Source organism: Salmo trutta, chromosome 11, assembly GCF_901001165.1.
Source record: "Salmo trutta chromosome 11, fSalTru1.1, whole genome shotgun sequence".
Classification (NCBI taxonomy): domain Eukaryota; kingdom Metazoa; phylum Chordata; class Actinopteri; order Salmoniformes; family Salmonidae; genus Salmo; species Salmo trutta.
Genome location: NC_042967.1, coordinates 17,213,699 through 17,233,174, shown reverse-complemented (window position 1 = coordinate 17,233,174; position 19,476 = coordinate 17,213,699). Strand labels below are relative to the sequence as shown.

Below are 19,476 nucleotides of genomic sequence, written 5' to 3'. Positions count from 1 at the left end.
AGAGAGACAAGATAAAAGAAGAGAGAGAGACAGTAGAGAGACAGAAGGTAAAGGAGAGAGAGAGAGATCGGAGAGAGACAGAAGGTAAAAAGAGAGAGAGACCGTAGAGAGACAGAAGGTAAAAGAAGAAAGAAAGAGAGAGAGAGAGAGACAGAAGGTAAAAGAAGAGAGAGGGAGAGACAGTAGAGAGACAGAAAGTAAAGGAAGAGAGCGAGAGAGAGACAGTAGAGAGACAGACGGTAAAAGAAGAGAGAGAGAGAGACAGTAGAGAGACAGAAGGTAAAAGAAGAGAGAGACTGTAGAGAGAAAGAAGGTAAAAGGAGAGAGAGACAGTAGAGAGACAGAAGGTAAAAGAAGAGAGTGAGAGAGAGAGACAGTAGAGAGACAGACAGTATAAGAAGAGCGAGAGAGAGCGTAGAGAGACAGAGGGCGAGAGAGAGAGAGAGACCGTAGAGAGACAGAAGGTAAAAGAAGAGAGAGAGACAGTAGAGAGACAGACAGTAAAAGAAGAGAGAGAGAGAGAGAGTAGAGAGACAGGAGTTTGATAAAAGAGAACAAAATCTCAAACAAGAGTCAGAAGACAGAGAGTGCGTGTCATCAGCAATCAGCTAATTCCACTAGCTAACACTGGCTCCATAATCAGATGAGCATTGATCAAGCTGTTGGAAGTCGACACGTAGCGTACGTCCCAAATGACACCCTTTTCCCTACATAGTGCACTACTTTTTTACGTAGCCCTATGGGCCCTGTTGAAAAGTTGTGTACTATATAAGGAATAGGGTCCATTTGGGACAAAGCCAAAGAGTTCACAGAGGTCCAGACTCAATTTAAGCCTCATCCAAAGAACTACAGAGGAACAGGTCCAGTCGATATCCTCCTCTTCCCTCTCTGTACCCCCTTACAGCTCTACCTCCCTACCCCCGGTCAAAGGGGAACCCCTTCGAGACTCCAACCCCACTCTGAGTCAAGGGCTTTGGGAGAGATCTTCCCCACATATCCCCCTTCCCTCCAAAGCCACAGTGCAGTACAGTGATGCTCCTGAAGCAAAGTTTTAAGTTGGCTCTTTGGGAAAGTTTCTCTGAAGTGAACTTGGCTCTTTGAGAAAGTTTCTCTGAAGTGAACTTGGCTCTTTGGGAAAGTTTCTCTGAAGTGAACTTGGCTCTTTGAGAAAGTTTCTCTGAAGTGAACTTGGCTCTTTGTGAAAGTTTCTCTGAAGTGAACTTGGCTCTTTGTGAAAGTTTCTCTGAAGTGAACTTGGCTCTTTGTGAAAGTTTCTCTGAAGTGAACTTGGCTCTTTGGGAAAGTTTCTCAGAAGTGAACTTGGCTCTTTAGGAAAGTTTTTTCTAAGTTTGACTGAAAGTAGGGTAAAGTTTCATGGAGGTTTGGCTCGGAACGGAAGTTGGTTCTGTGGGAAGCTTGACGATTCACTTCACTTTTGTGGCCCATTTTAATAATAATGTCCATCGGATCAGGTGGGTTGGAAGTTAATGAAAATCCTTGGCTAAGGTCAATGCAGCCGGCGCTGTATTTCTTTAGTATGTGGGCTATGTACAGGAAAAGCCATCTGGGTCTTTTATGACAAAAACCAAAGCGCCTTTTATTCATTATCAGGCAGATTTACCGGGACATTGAGCAACAAGGATGTTCTCTACCATCCTCTTCCATCAACCATTAATTAGTTACACTGAAAGAGGCATTACAAGCATAAGAAAAGGCCTGAACAGAGTTGGGATATGGAAATAATTTGGTGTGTGTGTAAATAATTTGGTGTGTGTGTGTGTTTGGTGTGTGCGTGTATGCGAGTACCAGCCTCTGTATATAGCCGTGTGTCTGTCAGTCATTGTGAACCCATCCAGAGGTTACGCTGCTCTGTGGACTGGTTGCTGACATGTTAGTTTTGCAGCAGGCTGGACACCCAGGTCTCTTATAGCAGATGGAGAGCCGGGTGCAAGACTCTCGCTCATCTCAGAATGGCTCGGTTGGATCAGCAAACAGCCCAGACAATAGACTAAGAATGCATACGTCATCACAATAGGATTCCGTCAACACTACACACAGTTTTGCATTCCTACTCCCTAGTAGGTAAAGTAACTGTCCACTGAAAATCTCACGTTGAAAAGTTCATATTCTGTTATACCAAAATAATGTTGTTGACTCGTCATAGTTGCTCTTGCTGTAACCTGCGAGTCGCTGATATTTACATATTGATATGAGGAGCACAGCACCGCGACAGGAGTTCCGCCGGATGGATTTCTTCACTTTGACATCCGCTTGGGCCAAACCCGACGAGCTTGAAAATTCTGCGTTGTTAGTTGCGCATCAACTGCCTTCCTTCTGACCAGAGGCCTTACTTACTCCCCACAATGCAACACACTTGTGGGGTTTAGAATTCCCTTTTCACTCCTCTTCTCTAGCTTTAACCCAGCCTTAGTTGAACGAGCGGTGGTTCGGCGTAATCAGCGGAATTCCCTGCTAACGGGCCCTTTGGTACGCTCCATATCGTGGATAGACGGCAGGGTACAGTTGTACTTCAATGGTTTCCTTGACCAAGCCTGTAGTCCTTGGAGCTACCCGCGTTTGAGACGGTGTACAGCGGCCAGGAGCAAAAACACCCTATTAGTCGGGCCCAATGGAGAAACCCTGGGAGGACCAGGCTCCTCGGAGTGGCCCTTCCTCTGAGGCTGTGCTGAGTCAAGATTAGAAGATTTCACCAGTGGAACCCAACCCACTGGCGGCACCTTTTCTTGGTTGTCAGGAAGTGAATCCTGTATGACTTAGCTCACGTCGACCCCCCTCCTTCGTTTTCACTCTCAGCTCTTTGGTGACTTTCCACCCCACTTTCGCTGCTTCCTCGGCGAGTAGGTCACAAATGAGATTGTGCCTTCTCAGCCTGGCTGCCTTCACTGCCGGGCATTGCCCTAATATGTGTGATATTTTTTCCAGCTTGTGGTCACACCTTCTGCATACGTCTTCCAATTTGTTCCGCCTGTGAGCCAGTCTCCCTTGTAGGATATACGTTTGCCCTCAGTTTAAGCGCAGCTACATAGTGTCGCTGTTTAAATCGCACCGCTGCTGGATCTGCAAGCCAGCTGTTGTTGATATTGTCTTGGTGGAACATGCCAGTTCCATTTCCTTGGATTGGCAGCGCCGCCCAATCCTCAAATCCTTTCGACCTCCAGTTAGAGGGATTCTTGCACAGCTGCTTGTGCTTTTTTGGCTCCACCTCTGCTCCCTTTGTGCTTGAGCCATCTTCCCCGACTGGCGTCATAGCATCTAGGCTTTCTCCCAGTTTCGGAGTTTGCTTCGGGACTCTCCCTGCCCGTATCCACAGTTTTGAAAATTCCTCCTGTGGCATTGTATATTCCGTTACCGCCCTTGTCAGTGGGTCTGACGACACTGACAGTTTAAATAACATTCGCGCCTGGATTGCTGGTATCATTTTTGCCAACTTCACAATGCCTAGCATTTTGTTCACAATGCCTCATCTTTGTTCCTAGCATAGAGCAGGCCGTCACAGGTTGACGGAGGTAGGTGCAGCCACTTTTTTACTGCTGTTTTAACTATCCCATCTAGGATAGTTAGTTTGACTGTCCCGATGTCCCCGTGGATTACCGTATATATCACTCGGGGGACTGCATATGCGTTTAGTATGCATACTTTTTGGCTCGGTTGTAGTGGCGCTTAATTGATTCGGCTGACCCACTCTAGGATTTATCCTCTCAAATCCGGCTTTGAAATCCCCAGCCAGGGGTTCACTTTCATGCCCAGATATTTTTCTGATTTATCTGGGTCAATCAGGTGTAGCTTTTCCCCTTCGATTGTCCATGCCTGACAGTTATTGACGGTGAATGCTACTCCCCCGCGTCTCACCATGAACCCATGGCACTTTTTTGGCTGCACACATAGGCCAGAAAGTTGACAAACTTTCCAATATTTTGGTGTTATGTTGCATGCCCGCCCAAGAGCTGCTCATAAGCACCAAGTCATCAGCAAATGCTAGGGTAGTCACCTTCTCTCCCCCAAACCTGTAGCCCTCTCCCATGCTCTCGAGCTTGCGAGTCAGATTGTCTACCGCAATGTTGAAGAGGAGGGGGGACATTGGGTCTCCCTGTTTCACTCCCACTTTCATTTCGATTGGCGGTGAGGTTCCTTCCTTCACCTTTATTTTCGTGCACACCTCCTCGTAGGAGTCCTTGATTCGTCAGATTATATGGCTATCCAGTCCCCTCTCTTTCAGGACATGGATTAAGTGTTCATGGGCCACTGAGTCAAATGCCTTGGCAAAGTCTATGAATACCACTGCTAGATCCCTTTTCTCTTCCCTGCTCTGATGTAATTCTCCATTTACGACCATCAGGTTCTCCGCACACCCAGGGGTGGCAATAAAAACCCTTTGCCTGGGGTTGATCGGACATGCCTTTGTCCTATAGTTGTATTTGTGGCCAAAGCATACATTTGAAGAAAACTCCCACTTAAAATACACTTAAAACTTCTTACATCTACACGTTCCGCTAGCGGAACGTCTGCTCCAATATCCAATGATGGGCGGGGCGCGAAATTCAAACTCCTCTAAATCCGAAAACTTACACTTTTCAAACATATGACTATGTTACAGCTATTTAAAGACAAGACTCTCCTTTATCTAACCAAACTGTCCGATTTCAAAAAGGCTTTACAGCGAAAGCAAAACATTAGATTATGTCAGCAGAGTACCCAGCCAGGAATAATCACACAGCCATTTTTCAAGCTAGCATATCATGTCACATAAACCCAAACCATATCTAAATGCAGCACTAACCTTTGATGATCTTCATCAGATGACACACCTAGGACATTGTGTTATACAATACATGCATGTCTGTTCAATCAAGTTCATATTTATATCAAAAACCAGCTTTTTACATTAGCATGTGACGTTCAGAACTAGCATTCCCACCGAACACTTCCGGTGATTTTACTAAATTACTCACGATAAACGTTCACAAAAAGCATAACAATTATTTTAAGAATTATAGATACAGAACTCCTCTATGCACTCGATATGTCCGATTTTAAAATAGCTTTTCGGATGAAGCACATTTTGCAATAATGTAAGTACATAGCCCGGCGTTACAGGGCTAGCTATTTAGACACCCACCCAGTGTAGCCTTCACCAAAATCACATTTCCTATAAGAAAAATGTTCTTACCTTGCTTGTTCTTCATCAGAATACACTGCCAGGACTTCTACTTCAATAACAAATGTAGGTTTGGTCCCAAATAATCCATCGTTATATCCAAACAGCGACGTTTTGTTCGTGCGTTCTAGACACTATCCCAACGCTAAATCTCGGCCACGAGCATGACGCAAAATATGACAAAAAATTTCGAAATATTCCATTACCGTACTTCGAAGCATGTCAACCGCTGTTTAAAACCAATATTTATGCAATTTATCTCGTAGAGAAGCGATAATATTCCGACCGGGAATCTGCCTGTCTGTAAACTGAGGAAAAAACCAAAAGCCGGGGGCGGGGCGTGTCACGCGCCTAAGGCTTAGTCCATTGACTGACCACTCAGCATTTGCTCTCGTGTGCTTCAGCCAGGGCTTTGAATGACATCATTCCTGTTTTTCCCGGGCTGTGAGACTCCATTGTTGACGTGAGAATTGTCACGTAAGAGCAGAGATCCTTTGTAAACGACAGAGATAATAAAGAAGGGCAAGAAATGTTCAGACAGGGTACTTCCTGAACAGAAGCATCTCAGGTTTTTGCCTGCCATAGGAGTTCTGTTATACTCACAGACACCATTCAAACAGTTTCAGAAACTTTGGAGTGTTTTCTCTCCAAAGCTAATAATTATATGCATATTCCAGTTTCTGGGCAGGACTAATAATCAGATTAAATCGGGTACGTTTTTTATCCAGCCGTGAAATTACTGCCCCCTAGATGTAACAGGTTAAAAAAAGCTCAGCTGGCCAATCAGCTGTTTACTTGTCATGGATATTTTTAATGACCTGTATACGTCCACACCATTCTGTTGTTGGGGTACGCCCACACAATTCAAACATAGAAAAGCTGATTTTTAACATACTTAACTTTTGGGAAGGAAAACTATTTAACTCATATTGTAATTCATTTTAAGTCATATTTCATGGAAATCTGGAAACACTGGACAGTTACTTTAAGATTTTGATGTGGAGAGAGGAAACTGATCCCAGATCTGTATCTGCAGCCAACTTCCACCTAGCGCTAGCTCATCAGAGGGCCTTCTTACTGTACAAGAACCCCTCTTCTGGAAAGGGGAATTTATAGACAGAGTGAGAGATTTTAGCTGAGTGAAGCAGACGGTCTGTGTTCTAAAATGGTCCGTTTGTATGTGTCCGGTCCACCCCAGATAAATGGGTTTACAGTACAGTGTGTAGCCAGCTGGGAGTTTCCCTGTCTCCTCAAGCATGTGTTGGAACAAGCTGCAGTTAATGGAGCGCAGTGTTTATCGTTCTTCATTTGATGTTTGGTTATACACTTCTTCAGGGGGCAATTGGAAATAAATTAGATTAAAACACAATGCATTTGCATGTGTGTGTGTGTGTGTACATGTGTTTGTAGTTAATCTGTGTGTATCTGTGTATCAGTTTCTGTTTTCTTTCGTCTCAAACCGAAACACCCTCTGGTCATTTCTCCTAGTCTTACTGAAACTGAAAACAATTTTTACGGGCTCCGAAAACCTGATATTATCAAGCTATCTCACCGCCGAAACACGCCTTCTGTTCTCTACGCGGCCACAACAGCTGCTGACACCCTCCAGACGTAACCGCGGCGACGGGCGTAGACGGTTTGGGGGCCCACGGGGGCCCGGGCATATTGATGTCTGTCTGCCTTCCTGGTAAAAAAAATCGAAATGATACTTATTGAGCCATCAGTAGCCTTCCAGGAGAGATGTAGTGACTGAGAGAAGCTCCGGCTTAGTCTAATCACCTGTCCTCTTCCTTTACTTCCAACCAAAACATCATTATCGTCTTCAGCCATTTTCTTTTTTTTAACACTCTGAAAACACTCACCAGCTGGGACATTCAGGGGCTTTTGTTAGATTTACTGGCAACACCTGGATCTGCGAGTCGGATCTAAATGGATTGGCCACCTTCAATTCTGATCTTTTTTCAGTAATTGGGATTTTGACCAATCAGATCAGCTCCTTTGCCCATAACTGGGCCAAAAGGTCAGAATTGGGCTGCCTGTGTAAACGCAGTCATGGTCACCCTATAGTATATTGTTGTTCTGTAACATGAGCTTTTGTATACAGAGAGTGAATCCTTACTAAAAAGGTAAAGCCAAACCAATGTTAAGTGGTGTTTCAGCCAAAACCGATATCACAGCAGTATATACATATACATATGAGATGAGTAATGTAAGATATGTAAACATAATTAAAGTGCATTATTTAGAGTGACTAGTGATCCAGCCTAATGGTTAGAGCGTTGGACTAGTAACCGAAAGGTTGCAAGATCGAATCCCCAAGCTGACAAGGTAAAAATCTGTCGTTCTGCCCCTGAACAAGGCATTTAACCGTCATTGAAAATAAGAATTTGTTCTTAACTGACTTGCCTAGTTAAATAAATAAAGTGGCCAATGTTTTGAGTCTGTATGTACACAGCAGCCTCTGTGTTAGTGATGGCTATTTAACAGTCTGATGGCCTTGAGATATAAGCTTTTTTTCAGTCTCTCGGTCCCAGCTTTGATGCACCTGTACTGACCTCGCCTTCTGGATGAGAGCGGGGTGAACAGGCAGTGGCTCTGGTGGTTGTTGTCCTTAATTATCTTTTTGGCCTTCCTATGACATCGGGTGCTGTAGGTGTCCTGGAGGGCAGGTAGTTTGCCCCTGGCGATGCGTTATGCAGACCGCACCACTCTCTGGAGAGCCTTGCGTTTGAGGGCAGTGCAGTTGCTGTACCAGGCGGTGAAAAGGATGCTATCAATTGTGCATCTGTAAAAGTTTGTGAGGGTTTTAGGTGAAAAGCCAAATTTCTTCAGCCTCCTGAGGTTGAAGAGGCCCTCCACCACACTATCTGTGTGGGTGGACCATTTCTGTTTGTCGGTGATGTGTACGCCGAGGAACTTAAAACTTTCCACCTTCTCCACTACTGTCCCATCGATGTGGATAGGGGGGTGCTCCCTCTGCTGTTTCCGGAGGTTCACGATCGTCTCCTTTGTTTTGTTGACGTTGAGTGAGAGGTTGTTTTCCTGACACCACACTACGAGTGCCCTCACCTCCTCCCTGTAGGCTGTCTCATTGTTGTTGGTAATCAAGCTTGCAAACATCTGCAAACTTAATGATTTAGTTGGAGGCATGCGTGGCCACACAGTCATGGGCGAACGGGGAGTACAGGAGTGGGCTGGGCACGCACCCTTGTGGGGCCCCAGTGTTGAGGATCAGCGAAGTGGAGATGTTGTTTCCTACCTTCACCACCTGGGGGCGGCCCATCAAAAAGTCCAGGACCCAATTGCACAGGGCGGGGTTGAGACCCAGGGCCTCAAGCTTAATGATGAGCTTGGAGGGTACTAGGGTGTTGAATGCTGAGCTGTAGTCAATGAACAGCATTCTTACATAGATATTCCTCTTGTCCAGATTGGATAGGGCAGTGTGCAGTATTGTTCATGGTGTTAGTAACTTCGGGCCCTAGTTATTGACTCAAATCCTAACTGGAGTTTCACAGGCATACACTGGCAAATCTCCAATTGCTACAGATCTCAAGTTATGAGCCGACTCCTAACTGAATGTCTGAGTTCTTCCTACCCTAGTTTTAATGCCATGCTATTGATAACTTTAGAAAGTGAAACAACCACTTCAGATAGGAGGGAATACCAATCCAGCCTCACATAGCAGAATATCCACCCTAGAATATCCACCCTAGAATATCTACCCTAGAATATCCACCCTAGATTATCCTTACTCTAGAATATACACCCTAGAATATACACCCTAGAATATACACCCTAGATTATCCTTACCCTAAACTATACACCCTAGATTATCCACCCTAGATTATCCTTACCCTAGAATATACACCCTAGATTATCTTTACCCTAGAATATAGAATATACACCCTAGATTATCCACCCTAGATTATCTTTACCCTAGAATATACACCCTAGATTATCCACCCTAGATTATCCTTACCCTAGAATATACACCCTAGATTATCCACCCTAGATTATCTTTACCCTAGAATATACACCCTAGAATATACACCCTAGATTATCCTTACCCTAGAATATACACCCTAGATTATCCTTACCCTAAACCTACTGGCCCCAGTTATAATGATTCACAGCTGTTTTAATACCTCCTGTTACCCCACCAACCACTTCAGCTGGAAGTGGATATATGAATCCGGCCTCACACAGCAGAATATTCACCCTATCCATCGTCTCCTATAGCGTATAGACTCACTCCAGAGGTGGGCTGCATGGGCCAGATTGACTGAGCGCCCCAGAAGCCTGAACCATTGATTTCTTGTGAAGCCTGCACTGATTTAGCTAGCGGCCTTTCTGACGTTATGTGTCGTTTCACTTCAACCTGGGCCTGAGCCTGGGACTGAGCCTGAGTCTGCAGCTGTTACTGCCACTGGGAGGAGGAGAGAGGCCTTGTGCTGTCTTCACAAATACCTTACATCTGACCCAGCATTTTATTTTTTGTGCTGAGTGAGAGAATGTAGTACGTTTCCCCTCCACCACGTGAGACCAGGGAAAGAGGCAATGACACTGAATGTGGAACAATATGTCACATTGTTACGGCTCCCTCACCATCTCTCTCTCTGTCTCTCTGTCTCTCTCACACATCTAGCACAGATAGAATAACGTGAGCAGCTAGCTCGTATTACCCATTTTATCTTGCTCTCTTTCACTCTCTTTCTCCCTCCCCTATGTCTCTCTCTCTGTTGAAATGTCACATCACCTCAAAAGCGCCTGACGTTTCAGTCCCTCTCCAAGAACAGTCATCCTCTCCTTTCCTCCTATCCTCTCCTTTTCTCTCCTTTCCTACTTTCCTCCTTTCCTCTCCTTTCCTCCTTTACTAATTTCCTCTCCTTTCCTCCGTTCCTCTCTTTTCCCGCCGTCCTCATTTTCTCCCTCTCTTTTTATCTTGCCTTTAAGGGAAGTGTTTTCATCAATACTTTTAGACTGCCTGACAGGCATTTCAGGCAGACGAACAATGGTGTCTCTCCTCCTAGCAGGAGGCAGTATGAGTCAGCATATGGTCGCTCAGAGGGGTGGCATGCAGTAGTTCAACAGATTCCCTCAAGCTTGGATAAAATGGGAGATTAAACCACATATAGATTATTTCTCCATTCATTTTTCTTTTACCCAATTCAAAAAGACTAGTATTTCCAGCTCATCAAATATGAAGCATATGTTTCTCCTGATCACATGACTGACTGGATGTAATGGCTGGGCAGACTTTTGTTCAGGCCCTGCCCTAAAACACCTGGTTCCGCTAATTATGGTTCAGGCTGTTAGTGAGTTGACTATTTGGATCAGGTTTGTTAGTGCTAGGCAGGAACAAAAGCCTGCACACCTAGTAGCTGCAAACCCCTGGTCTAATGTGGGCCGGTTTACCGGACACTGATTCAACATATTCCTGAACTAAAAAGGAATAGAGAATCTCTAGGTTCAGAGAACCTGCCCTAAAAGCCTAGCTAGTCTATGTTGAACAAGGTGTAGGGATGAAATATTCTGCTAACTTCCACAGAGATTTCTGGAAAACCTGGGAATTTTGGGAAAGTTACTGCCATTTTCCAACCCTAAAGGTGTCTAAGTCTGGCTGCTCACATATCATCTTGTTGTTCTTACTCTCACCCTACTAGTTCCACTTCAATACATTTGTTTGTTTTCACCCCGGGACATGTTAGCCTCTGTGGTAGGCGACTTTTACTGGCACTCCGCTTTGAGCCACTCACACTCTCAGCAGGGAGCCCCAGTGCACCATGGGAAGTTAAAGAGCTGCTTGTGCCTTGTTCTGATTGTGTTGCTAGCCGTGTAAGAGCTGCTGTTCTCAGAGCGTAGCCTGGCGTTTCAGTTGGTGGTTTGTACTGGATTGTCCATATTAGGACATAGTATGTGAAGTATGGAGTCCATATTAGGACAGCCAGATGAGGATGTTTTATGTAAATGTGACGAGAGACTGACTGGAAGCTTTTGTGTAATAAAATAGTATTTAACTACTGCTTTGAGGGTGTGTATACACTATTTATACAAAAGTATGTGGACACCCCTTCAAAGTAGCGGATTCGGCTATTTCAGCCAAGTCCGTTGCTGAAAGGTGTATAAAGTTCAGCTCAGAGCATGCAATCTCCATAGACAAACATTGGCAGTAGAATGGCCTTACTGAAGAGCTCAGTGACTACTACTTTGAGGGTGTATATGTGTTCTCTCTCTCTCTGTTCTTGTTTCTCTCTCTTTCCGCAAGCATGCAAATAAGTTCTGACACACATCCGTCGGGTATGTCACGTCAGCGGCACGGGCAGAAACGAAGGACGGACCCCAGTCTTTTCACTATTGATTCAATTATCACCGATGGGATGCATGGAGCCATGAAATTACATTTTCATGAAATTAAAATACAAAAATTCCCGGGGTCTCACTGCCATGTGCAATTTCCCAGGCTACATTTCACAGCCGCAGACGGGCGGGACGCGAAAGTCTTTTTTTGGTCATTTTTTGACCCAACCTAAGGATTTGCCAGGGAATCTACTGTAGTTAGTAGTAGGTTATAGTGGATGGATCATGGTTAGAAACAGGATCACAGTGCATTGGTTTGTAAATGTGAAGACGGAGAGAAGGCTTGAAACACCTTCAGGTGACCTCCCTGCTTCTCTTGCCTTGCGGGCACACACATACACAGTCTCACACATGCTCTACACACTATTTTACACCTGACTGGCATTCGGTATTTAAGTGCTCTGAGTTTTACGAAATGCAACATTTACTTTTCAGTGATCAGAACCCCCACCCTCCATGTACCCATATACTCTATTAACCATAGTTCTGAGTCATCCCCCGTACCTGTCTCTCTGTGACAAGTGTTATGAGTTTTATAACTTTTACAACACAGTTGAAGGCTCTCACCTGTTCTTTTACTCTGAGAGATTCATGGAGCGAGTGTAGCACGGGATAGAACTACTCTTGGAGATGGGGACTTAAAAAAAGTAGTCACAAAAGTCACAGAGGCTTGAAAATGTCATTTTCCAACCATTTCTCATCGTTAAAGTCGGCTCACTCTTCCTGCCAGACGACACCTTTGTATCGCTCAGCGCTCTCTGACACTTTAAACAATTTATGTCGCCCCGACTGGCGACACAGAAGGGTGATGTGGGTTTTTTTGGACCGAAAAGGTCATGGGTTCAGATCTCAAACGGTAACATGGCGATACGGCATCAGGGCCATTAAAGGAGAAAGGTCAAGGTGAATGTCAAGCTATATACGCCTGGAAAACATCTAACTTATATTGCGACTGAAACCGCCATGGAGAAAGTTTTTCTGACTATGGTTTCTGTCTGTCACACCCTCCCTCACTACTTTACAATGTGTACGCACCAGAACTATTATTACATTACCTCCCCCTCCGTACCCCCCTGAGCTTTTAGAAGTTATCAAATTAAGACGATAACTGTGTTGATGCATTCTCTCGTTGCCCGTCTCTGTCATGTTAGAAAAAATATGTCCGCCGCATAAAACAAGCCGTGGCGGACGGCGTTGAAGGTCAAGGCGGATCTCCTCGCCGGCGAGAAGGAGCGCGGGAACGCAGGAAGGCGGCTCCTGCGTGATAATGAATTGGACCGATAAGACCTACAGTCTCTGACCCTGGTGTCTTTTCATATAAAGAATCACCACCAAGGCCCTGGCTTTCTGGATGAATGGAAACTTTTTACTTTTTTTTTTGTCTCCGAATCACCGAGCGGAACAGCAGCCGGAGCAGCAACAGAAAATCAATGACCTGATTGAATTCCTCTTTTAAAACGGCCGAAAGTACCAGAGCTATTCATAGATATTGTATGATATCCTGACTGTGTAAGAGAAAGAGGCTATGAAGGTTTTTTTGCAGAGAAGTTGGAAGGAGGGATCGTTAAGTCGATATATTCATTTCTGTCAGGTGGTTAATTATCCGAGGCCTGTTTGACCAGCTAACCTGATGGACCAGTGGACCAGATGACCGCTCAGTCCACAGGGAGACTTCCCATCCAGGCTTCCGTCTCTGTGTGTGTGTGTGCCTGTGTGTGACAGAGAGAGAGAGGAACAGTGAGAAAATATGTGTACTAATGTGCCTGTGTATCACTTAGTGTCCCCCCTCCCTTTCACATCACAGTCCAATCAAATCTTCTCAGCTAGATCTGTGTAATACTTTTTAAAGAAATGCTGCTTTAAAAAAAGTTTCAGTTCAGTTATTTTTCCGATCGGCAACTTACATTCTAATTGTACAGTATGTTTTCATTATTGATCCCTCAAGTCACCCATGCATTGAATCTAAAGTGATTCATTGTCTAATTGAATCCCTGGATGTCTGGTTCTCTGCAGGCTGGAGTCTCCCACCAGGACCCTGAGTCTGGAGGCTCCCAGAGGGGTGGAGGTCAACGCCGGGGTGGGCGACTTCAAGGCCTCCTGCCGGAAAGACCTGTTGCTCCAGTCGTCAGAAGGAGAGGTGAGAGGGGGGAGACGGGGGTCAGGTGGGAGTGTGTTGGGGTGGGGGTGTTGTTGGGGTGGGTGTGTGTGTGTGTTTTAGGAGGGCTACAATAGCGATGCTAGTAGCAGGAGTTCATTAAGTGTCTTATTAACCTAAAGAGCTCCATCAATCAGCGCAACCTTGTCCAGCTTTGTTCTCCTCTCCATTTATTTGGGAGAGAGATGTGACCTCATTAACGCTGCAGTCATGATGAGGTGCCTTTTATCTGTCTGTCTCTCTGTCTCTGTCTGTCTGCCCTTCGGTCTGTGGCCCAGCGCGCTGTCGAGAATTCACTGGAGCGAACCTTGTCATTAGCTCTGTAATTAACTCGGAAAGAAAAGCAGTGTTCGCCAAGACTGTGATAGTTTGATAACATGTAGGAGAAAAAATAACGAAGCAAGTTCTGACTTATTTGTCATCTTCTTCTTTTTAAAGCTTGTTTTCAGGGGGAGGGACGGATGGTTTTGGGAAGAGCCTTTCGTCTCATAGTAAATGTTAGTGGCATTTAGAAGGTAACTTACTCCTAACTCCTAAAGCACCACTTCAATCTCTATTAGACTTCCTTGTTGCTATGACCCACAATGCATCTGGGGCAGGCGAGAGGTCACAGGTTAGAGGCCAGTGTGATAAGTAGATGTCCCCCCCCCATAGAGTTAGATAGATAGGGTCTCATCTCCTGTCTTTTCAATGTCCACTTCCACTTCAGGAAGTGCACCCTCTATCCAACTCCATGATGTCCCCTCTCCCTTCATGTTGTTTGCATGCTAAGCACAATGGCCGCTGCTGAAGTGGAACTGGTTTGTGTGACTGGTCCTAAACAAGTCAAGCGTCAGACTTTCAGTCTCTCTCCCTGCTGCTACAGGATCACCTTCAGATGGACACTCGCTGGTTCCTGAGATGTGTTCCTCTCTCCTTTCAGCTCCAGGCCCCCAGCCTGGCTTTAGTAACTACACCGGCTATTTAATTAACTTCCAACATCCCCGGCAATAGATCATTGTATCCCGTCACTTAACTATAAAAAGGCAATTTTTTTCTTATTTCTCCTCTTCCCTTCTTCTTTTTCTTCTCTTTCCTGTATAGGAGATAGAAAAATGTCTACCTTTAGAGGTAGATCTGGAGGTGAAAGAAATGCACACCTGTTTAGGTGAGGTGTTGGCTAGCGAAGTAGAACACTTGAAAAAAAAGGAGAGCCTCACACTCTAAGAGCTCAAATGCAATAATTTAATAACCAACGTTTAGACAAGCTGTCTTCTTCAGGGTCTGTCTGTCTTCATCAGGGTCTACCTTTAGAGGTAGATCTGTCTGTCTTCATCATGGTCTACCTTTAGAGGTAGATCTGTCTGTCTTCATCAGGGTCTGTCTGTCTTCATCAGGGTCTGTCTGTCTTCATCAAGGTCTACCTTTAGAGGTAGATCTGTCTGTCTTCATCATGGTCTGCCATTAGAGGTAGATCTGTCTGTCTTCATCAGGGTCTACCATTAGAGGTAGATCTGTCTGTCTTCATCAGGGTCTGCCATTAGAGGTAGATCTGTCTGTCTTCATCAGGGTCTGTCTGTCTTCATCAGGGTCTGTCTGCCTTCATCAGGGTCTGTCTGTCTTCATCAGGGTCTACCATTAGAGGTAGATCTGTCTGTCTTCATCAAGGGTCTGCCATTAGAGGTAGATCTGTCTGTCTTCATCAGGGTCTACCATTAGAGGTAGATCTGTCTGTCTTCATCAGGGTCTACCATTAGAGGTAGATCAGTCTGTCTTCATCAGGGTCTACCATTAGAGGTAGATCAGTCTGTCTTCATCAGGGTCTACCATTAGAGGTAGATCTGTCTGTCTTCATCAGGGTCTACCATTAGAGGTAGGAAAATACCCTGAAGAGGAGAAGAGACGATCATAGAGAGTGTAAGACGAGCATTAGACACTTGACACAAAGCGTTGTCGGCAATCCGTGGGCTTTGACGCACAACGAGGGGTGTTATGAAACAGATGGACCTCTCTGTAGCCTTAGCGTGACGGAGTTCTGTCAGCCTTTGTGCGCCGTGACAGCCAGTGACGCGTCCTGACCTTCCTGTCTTCGTCCTGCATCGACTTCCTCCCTCATCAGTCCAGCCCTGGCGACCACACAAATTACAACTTATGGGCCTCTATGAGGAAGTTGGGGAACACAGCCAATTAGATTTACCGCTCCTACTTTCCTCTCTCTTTCTTTTTAATTCTCAATTATTCCTCGTGTGATGGAAGACGTTGACAGAAGAAGAGGGAGAAGAGGAGAAAATAGATGTCTCTGTCAATTTGGAAGGGAAGGCAAACCACATCGGACACCGGGGCTTAACACGAAATCGATGTTGTCAGCAGCTTGCACTTCAAGGAGCTACATTCAAGTTTAAAAACTTTGGAGAGGCTGGAATTAAATCCAAATGGGTTCGGGTTTCCGATTCAGGAGCATCTTATCGCCTTCTCCGGGATTTCCATTAATAACCTTTCTGGGAAGCTGGCCTACAGCCAGTGAAATTGCAGGGCATGAAATTCAAACAACAGAAATCTCATAATTAAAATTCCTCAAACATACAAGTGTTGTACACCATTTTAAAGATAAACTTCACGTTAATCCAACCACAGTGTCCGATATCAAAAAGGCTTTACAGTGAAAGCACACCATGCAATTATGTTAGGTCAGCGCCTAGCCACAAAACCATACAGCCATTTTCCAAAGAAGGAGAGGTGTCACAAAAGTCAGAAACAGCGTTAACCTCTCTAGGGTCGGCGGGACGAAATCGTCCCACCTACGTAACAGCCAGTGGAATCCTGTGGCGCGTTATTCAAATACCTTAGAAATGCTATTACTTCAATTTCTCAAACATATTATTATTTTACATCATTTTAAAGACAAGACTCTCGTTAATCTAACCACATTGTCCGATTTCAAAAAGGCTTTACAACGAAAGCAAAACATTAGATTATGTCAGCAGAGTACCCAGCCAGAAATAATCAGACACCCATTTTTCAAGCTAGCATATAATGTCACAAAAACCCAGAAGACAGCTAAATGCAGCACTAACCTTTGATGATCTTCATCAGATGACACACCTAGGGCATTATGTTATACAATACATGCATGTTTTGTTCAATCAAGTTCATATTTATATCAAAAACCAGCTTTTTACATTAGCATGTGACGTTCAGAACTAGCATACCCCCGCAAACTTCCGGTGAATTTACTAAAAATGTACTAAATTACTCACGATAAACGTTCACAAAAAGCATAACAATTATTTTAAGAATTATAGATACAGAACTCCTCTATGCACTCCGATTTTAAAATAGCTTTTCGGTGAAAGCACATTTTGCAATATTCTAAGTAGATAGCCCGGCATCACAGGGATAGTTATTTAGACACCCAGCAAGTTTAGCACTCACCAAAGTCAGATTTACTATAAGAAAAATGTTATTACCTTTAGTGTTCTTCATCAGAATGCACTCACAGGACTTCTACTTCAATAACAAATGTTGGTTTGGTCCCAAATAATCCATAGTTATATCCAAACAGCGGCGTTTTGTTCGTGCGTTCAAGACATTATCCGAAAGGGTAAAGAAGGGTGACGAGCACGACGCATTTCGTGACAAAAAAGTTCTAAATATTCCATTACCGTACTTCGAAGCATGTCAACCGCTGTTTAAAATCAATTTTTATGCCATTTTTCTCGTAAAAAAGCGATAATATTCCGACCGGGAATCTGCGTTTAGGTAAAAAGACGAAAGAAAATAAAGCATGGGGTCGACTCGTGCACGCGCCTAAGCCCATTGTCCTCTGATCGGCCACTTGCCAAAAGCGCTAGTGTGTTTCAGCCTGGGGCTGGAATGACATCATTCAGCTTTTTCCCGCCTTCTGAGAGCCTATGGGAGCTGTAGGAAGTGTCACGTTACAGCAAAGATCCTCAGTCTTCAATAAACAGAGGCAAGAAGCTCAAGGAATGGTCAGACAGGCCACTTCCTGTAAGGAATCTTCTCAGGTTTTTGCCTGCCATATGAGTTCTGTTATACTCACAGACACCATTCAAACAGTTTTAGAAACTTTAGGGTGTTTTCTATCCAAAGCCAATAATTATATGCATATTCTAGTTACTGGGCAGGAGTAGTAACCAGATTAAATCGGGTACGTTTTTTATCCGGCCGTGCAAATACTGCCCCCTAGCCCTAACAGGTTAACATTAATCACTAACCTTTGATGATCTTCATCTTGTGGCACTCCCAGGACTCCATGTTAGACAATAAATGTTTGTTTTGTTCGAATAAAGTTAATCTTTATGTCCAAAAACCTCATTTGAAATTGGCGTGTAATGTTCAGAAATGCATTGTCTCAAACAAACATCCGGTGAAAATGCAGAGAGCCACATCAAATTACAGAAATACTCATCATAAACATTGACATAAGATACAAGTGTTGTAAATACGATTAAAGATACACTTCTTGTTAATCCAGCCGCTGTGTCCGATTTCAAAAAGGCTTTACGGTGAAAGCACACCATGCGATTATGTTAGATTGGCGCCTAGCCACAAAAACCATACAGCCATTTTCCAACCAAGGAGAGGTGTCACAAAAGTCAGAAATGGCATTAAAATGAATCACTTACCTTTGATGATCTTCATCTGATGGCCCTCCCAGGTCTCCATGTTAGACAATAAATGTTAGTTTTGTTCGATAAAGTTCATCTTTATGTCCAAATATCTCCTTTTTGTTTAATCCAAATGCACAAAGTGCAGGCACAAAGTCTAGTCGAAAAGTCAAAAAAGTTCCATTTGAGTTCGTAGAAACATGTCAAACGATGTTTCTAATCAATCCTTAGGATGTTTTTATCATAACTATTCAATAATGTTTCAACCGGACAATACTGTTTTCATTAGAAAGGTAAGGGAACGGACCTCTCGCTCACGGTCACGCGCGTGACTAAACTAAAGGCTTTCACCTGGGCCATCTGCTTAGAGTGCTCTTATTCGCTCCCCTTTCACAGTAGAAGCCTGAAGCAACTTCTAAATACTGTTAACATCTAGTGGAAGCCTTAGGAAGTGCAATCTGACCCCACAGACACTGGATATTCGATATGCATTCACTTGAAAACTACAAACCTCAGAATTCCCACTTCCTGGTTGGATTTTTCTCAGGTTTTTGCCTGCCATATGAGTTCTGTTATACTCACAACATTATTTTAACAGTTTTGGAAACTTGAGAGTGTTTTCTATCCAAATCTACTAATTATATGCATATTGTAGCTTCTGGGCCTGAGTAACAGGCAGTTTACTCTGGGCACGCTTTTCATCCAAACTTCCCAATGCTGCCCCCTATCCCTAAAGGGTTTAAAATCAGAGGGAATGAGACTAGGCAGAGTCCTCTCGCTCTCCTCTAGACCCGAGGCCTACTCACTCGCTCTGTCTGTCTCGCTCTCTTTCTCTCATCCCGAGGCCTCCTCTCTCTCTCTCTCTCTCTCGCTCGCTCTCTTTATCTCTCTGTCTCATCCCTAGGTCTCCTTACTCTCCCTTTCTCAACTCTCTCTCTCAGCTCTCCATGTCTCTCTCTCTCAATTTCAATAGAATTCCCTCTCTCTTTCAGCTTCCCATGTCTCACATGTAAATGGTAAAGAGCAGGCAGGTACTCAAATGAAATCTTGAAGCCTCCCATTGCCCAAAACCTTTGACTGTCTCTTTTTTTATTGTACATTAGTTCCATTCAACTAAGAGCGGAATATAAAAAAGTTAAATTGCCCTCATTCAACCTACTTAGAGAATGGCTAAGTAGTAA

At 44.3% G+C, this 19,476-nt stretch overlaps 1 protein-coding gene across 4 annotated transcripts in view; it reads left to right on the top strand.

Annotated features, from left to right (window-relative positions):
- LOC115202333 (zeta-sarcoglycan) overlaps positions 1–19,476 on the top strand; it is a 329,855-nt gene that overhangs the window by 290,200 nt on the left and 20,179 nt on the right. For all 4 annotated transcript variants that reach the window (XM_029766420.1, XM_029766418.1, XM_029766421.1 and 1 more), the window contains one exon: positions 13,547–13,670. In XM_029766420.1, coding sequence (XP_029622280.1) covers positions 13,547–13,670 — 124 coding nt within the window. The remainder of the gene's footprint in view (positions 1–13,546; positions 13,671–19,476) is intronic.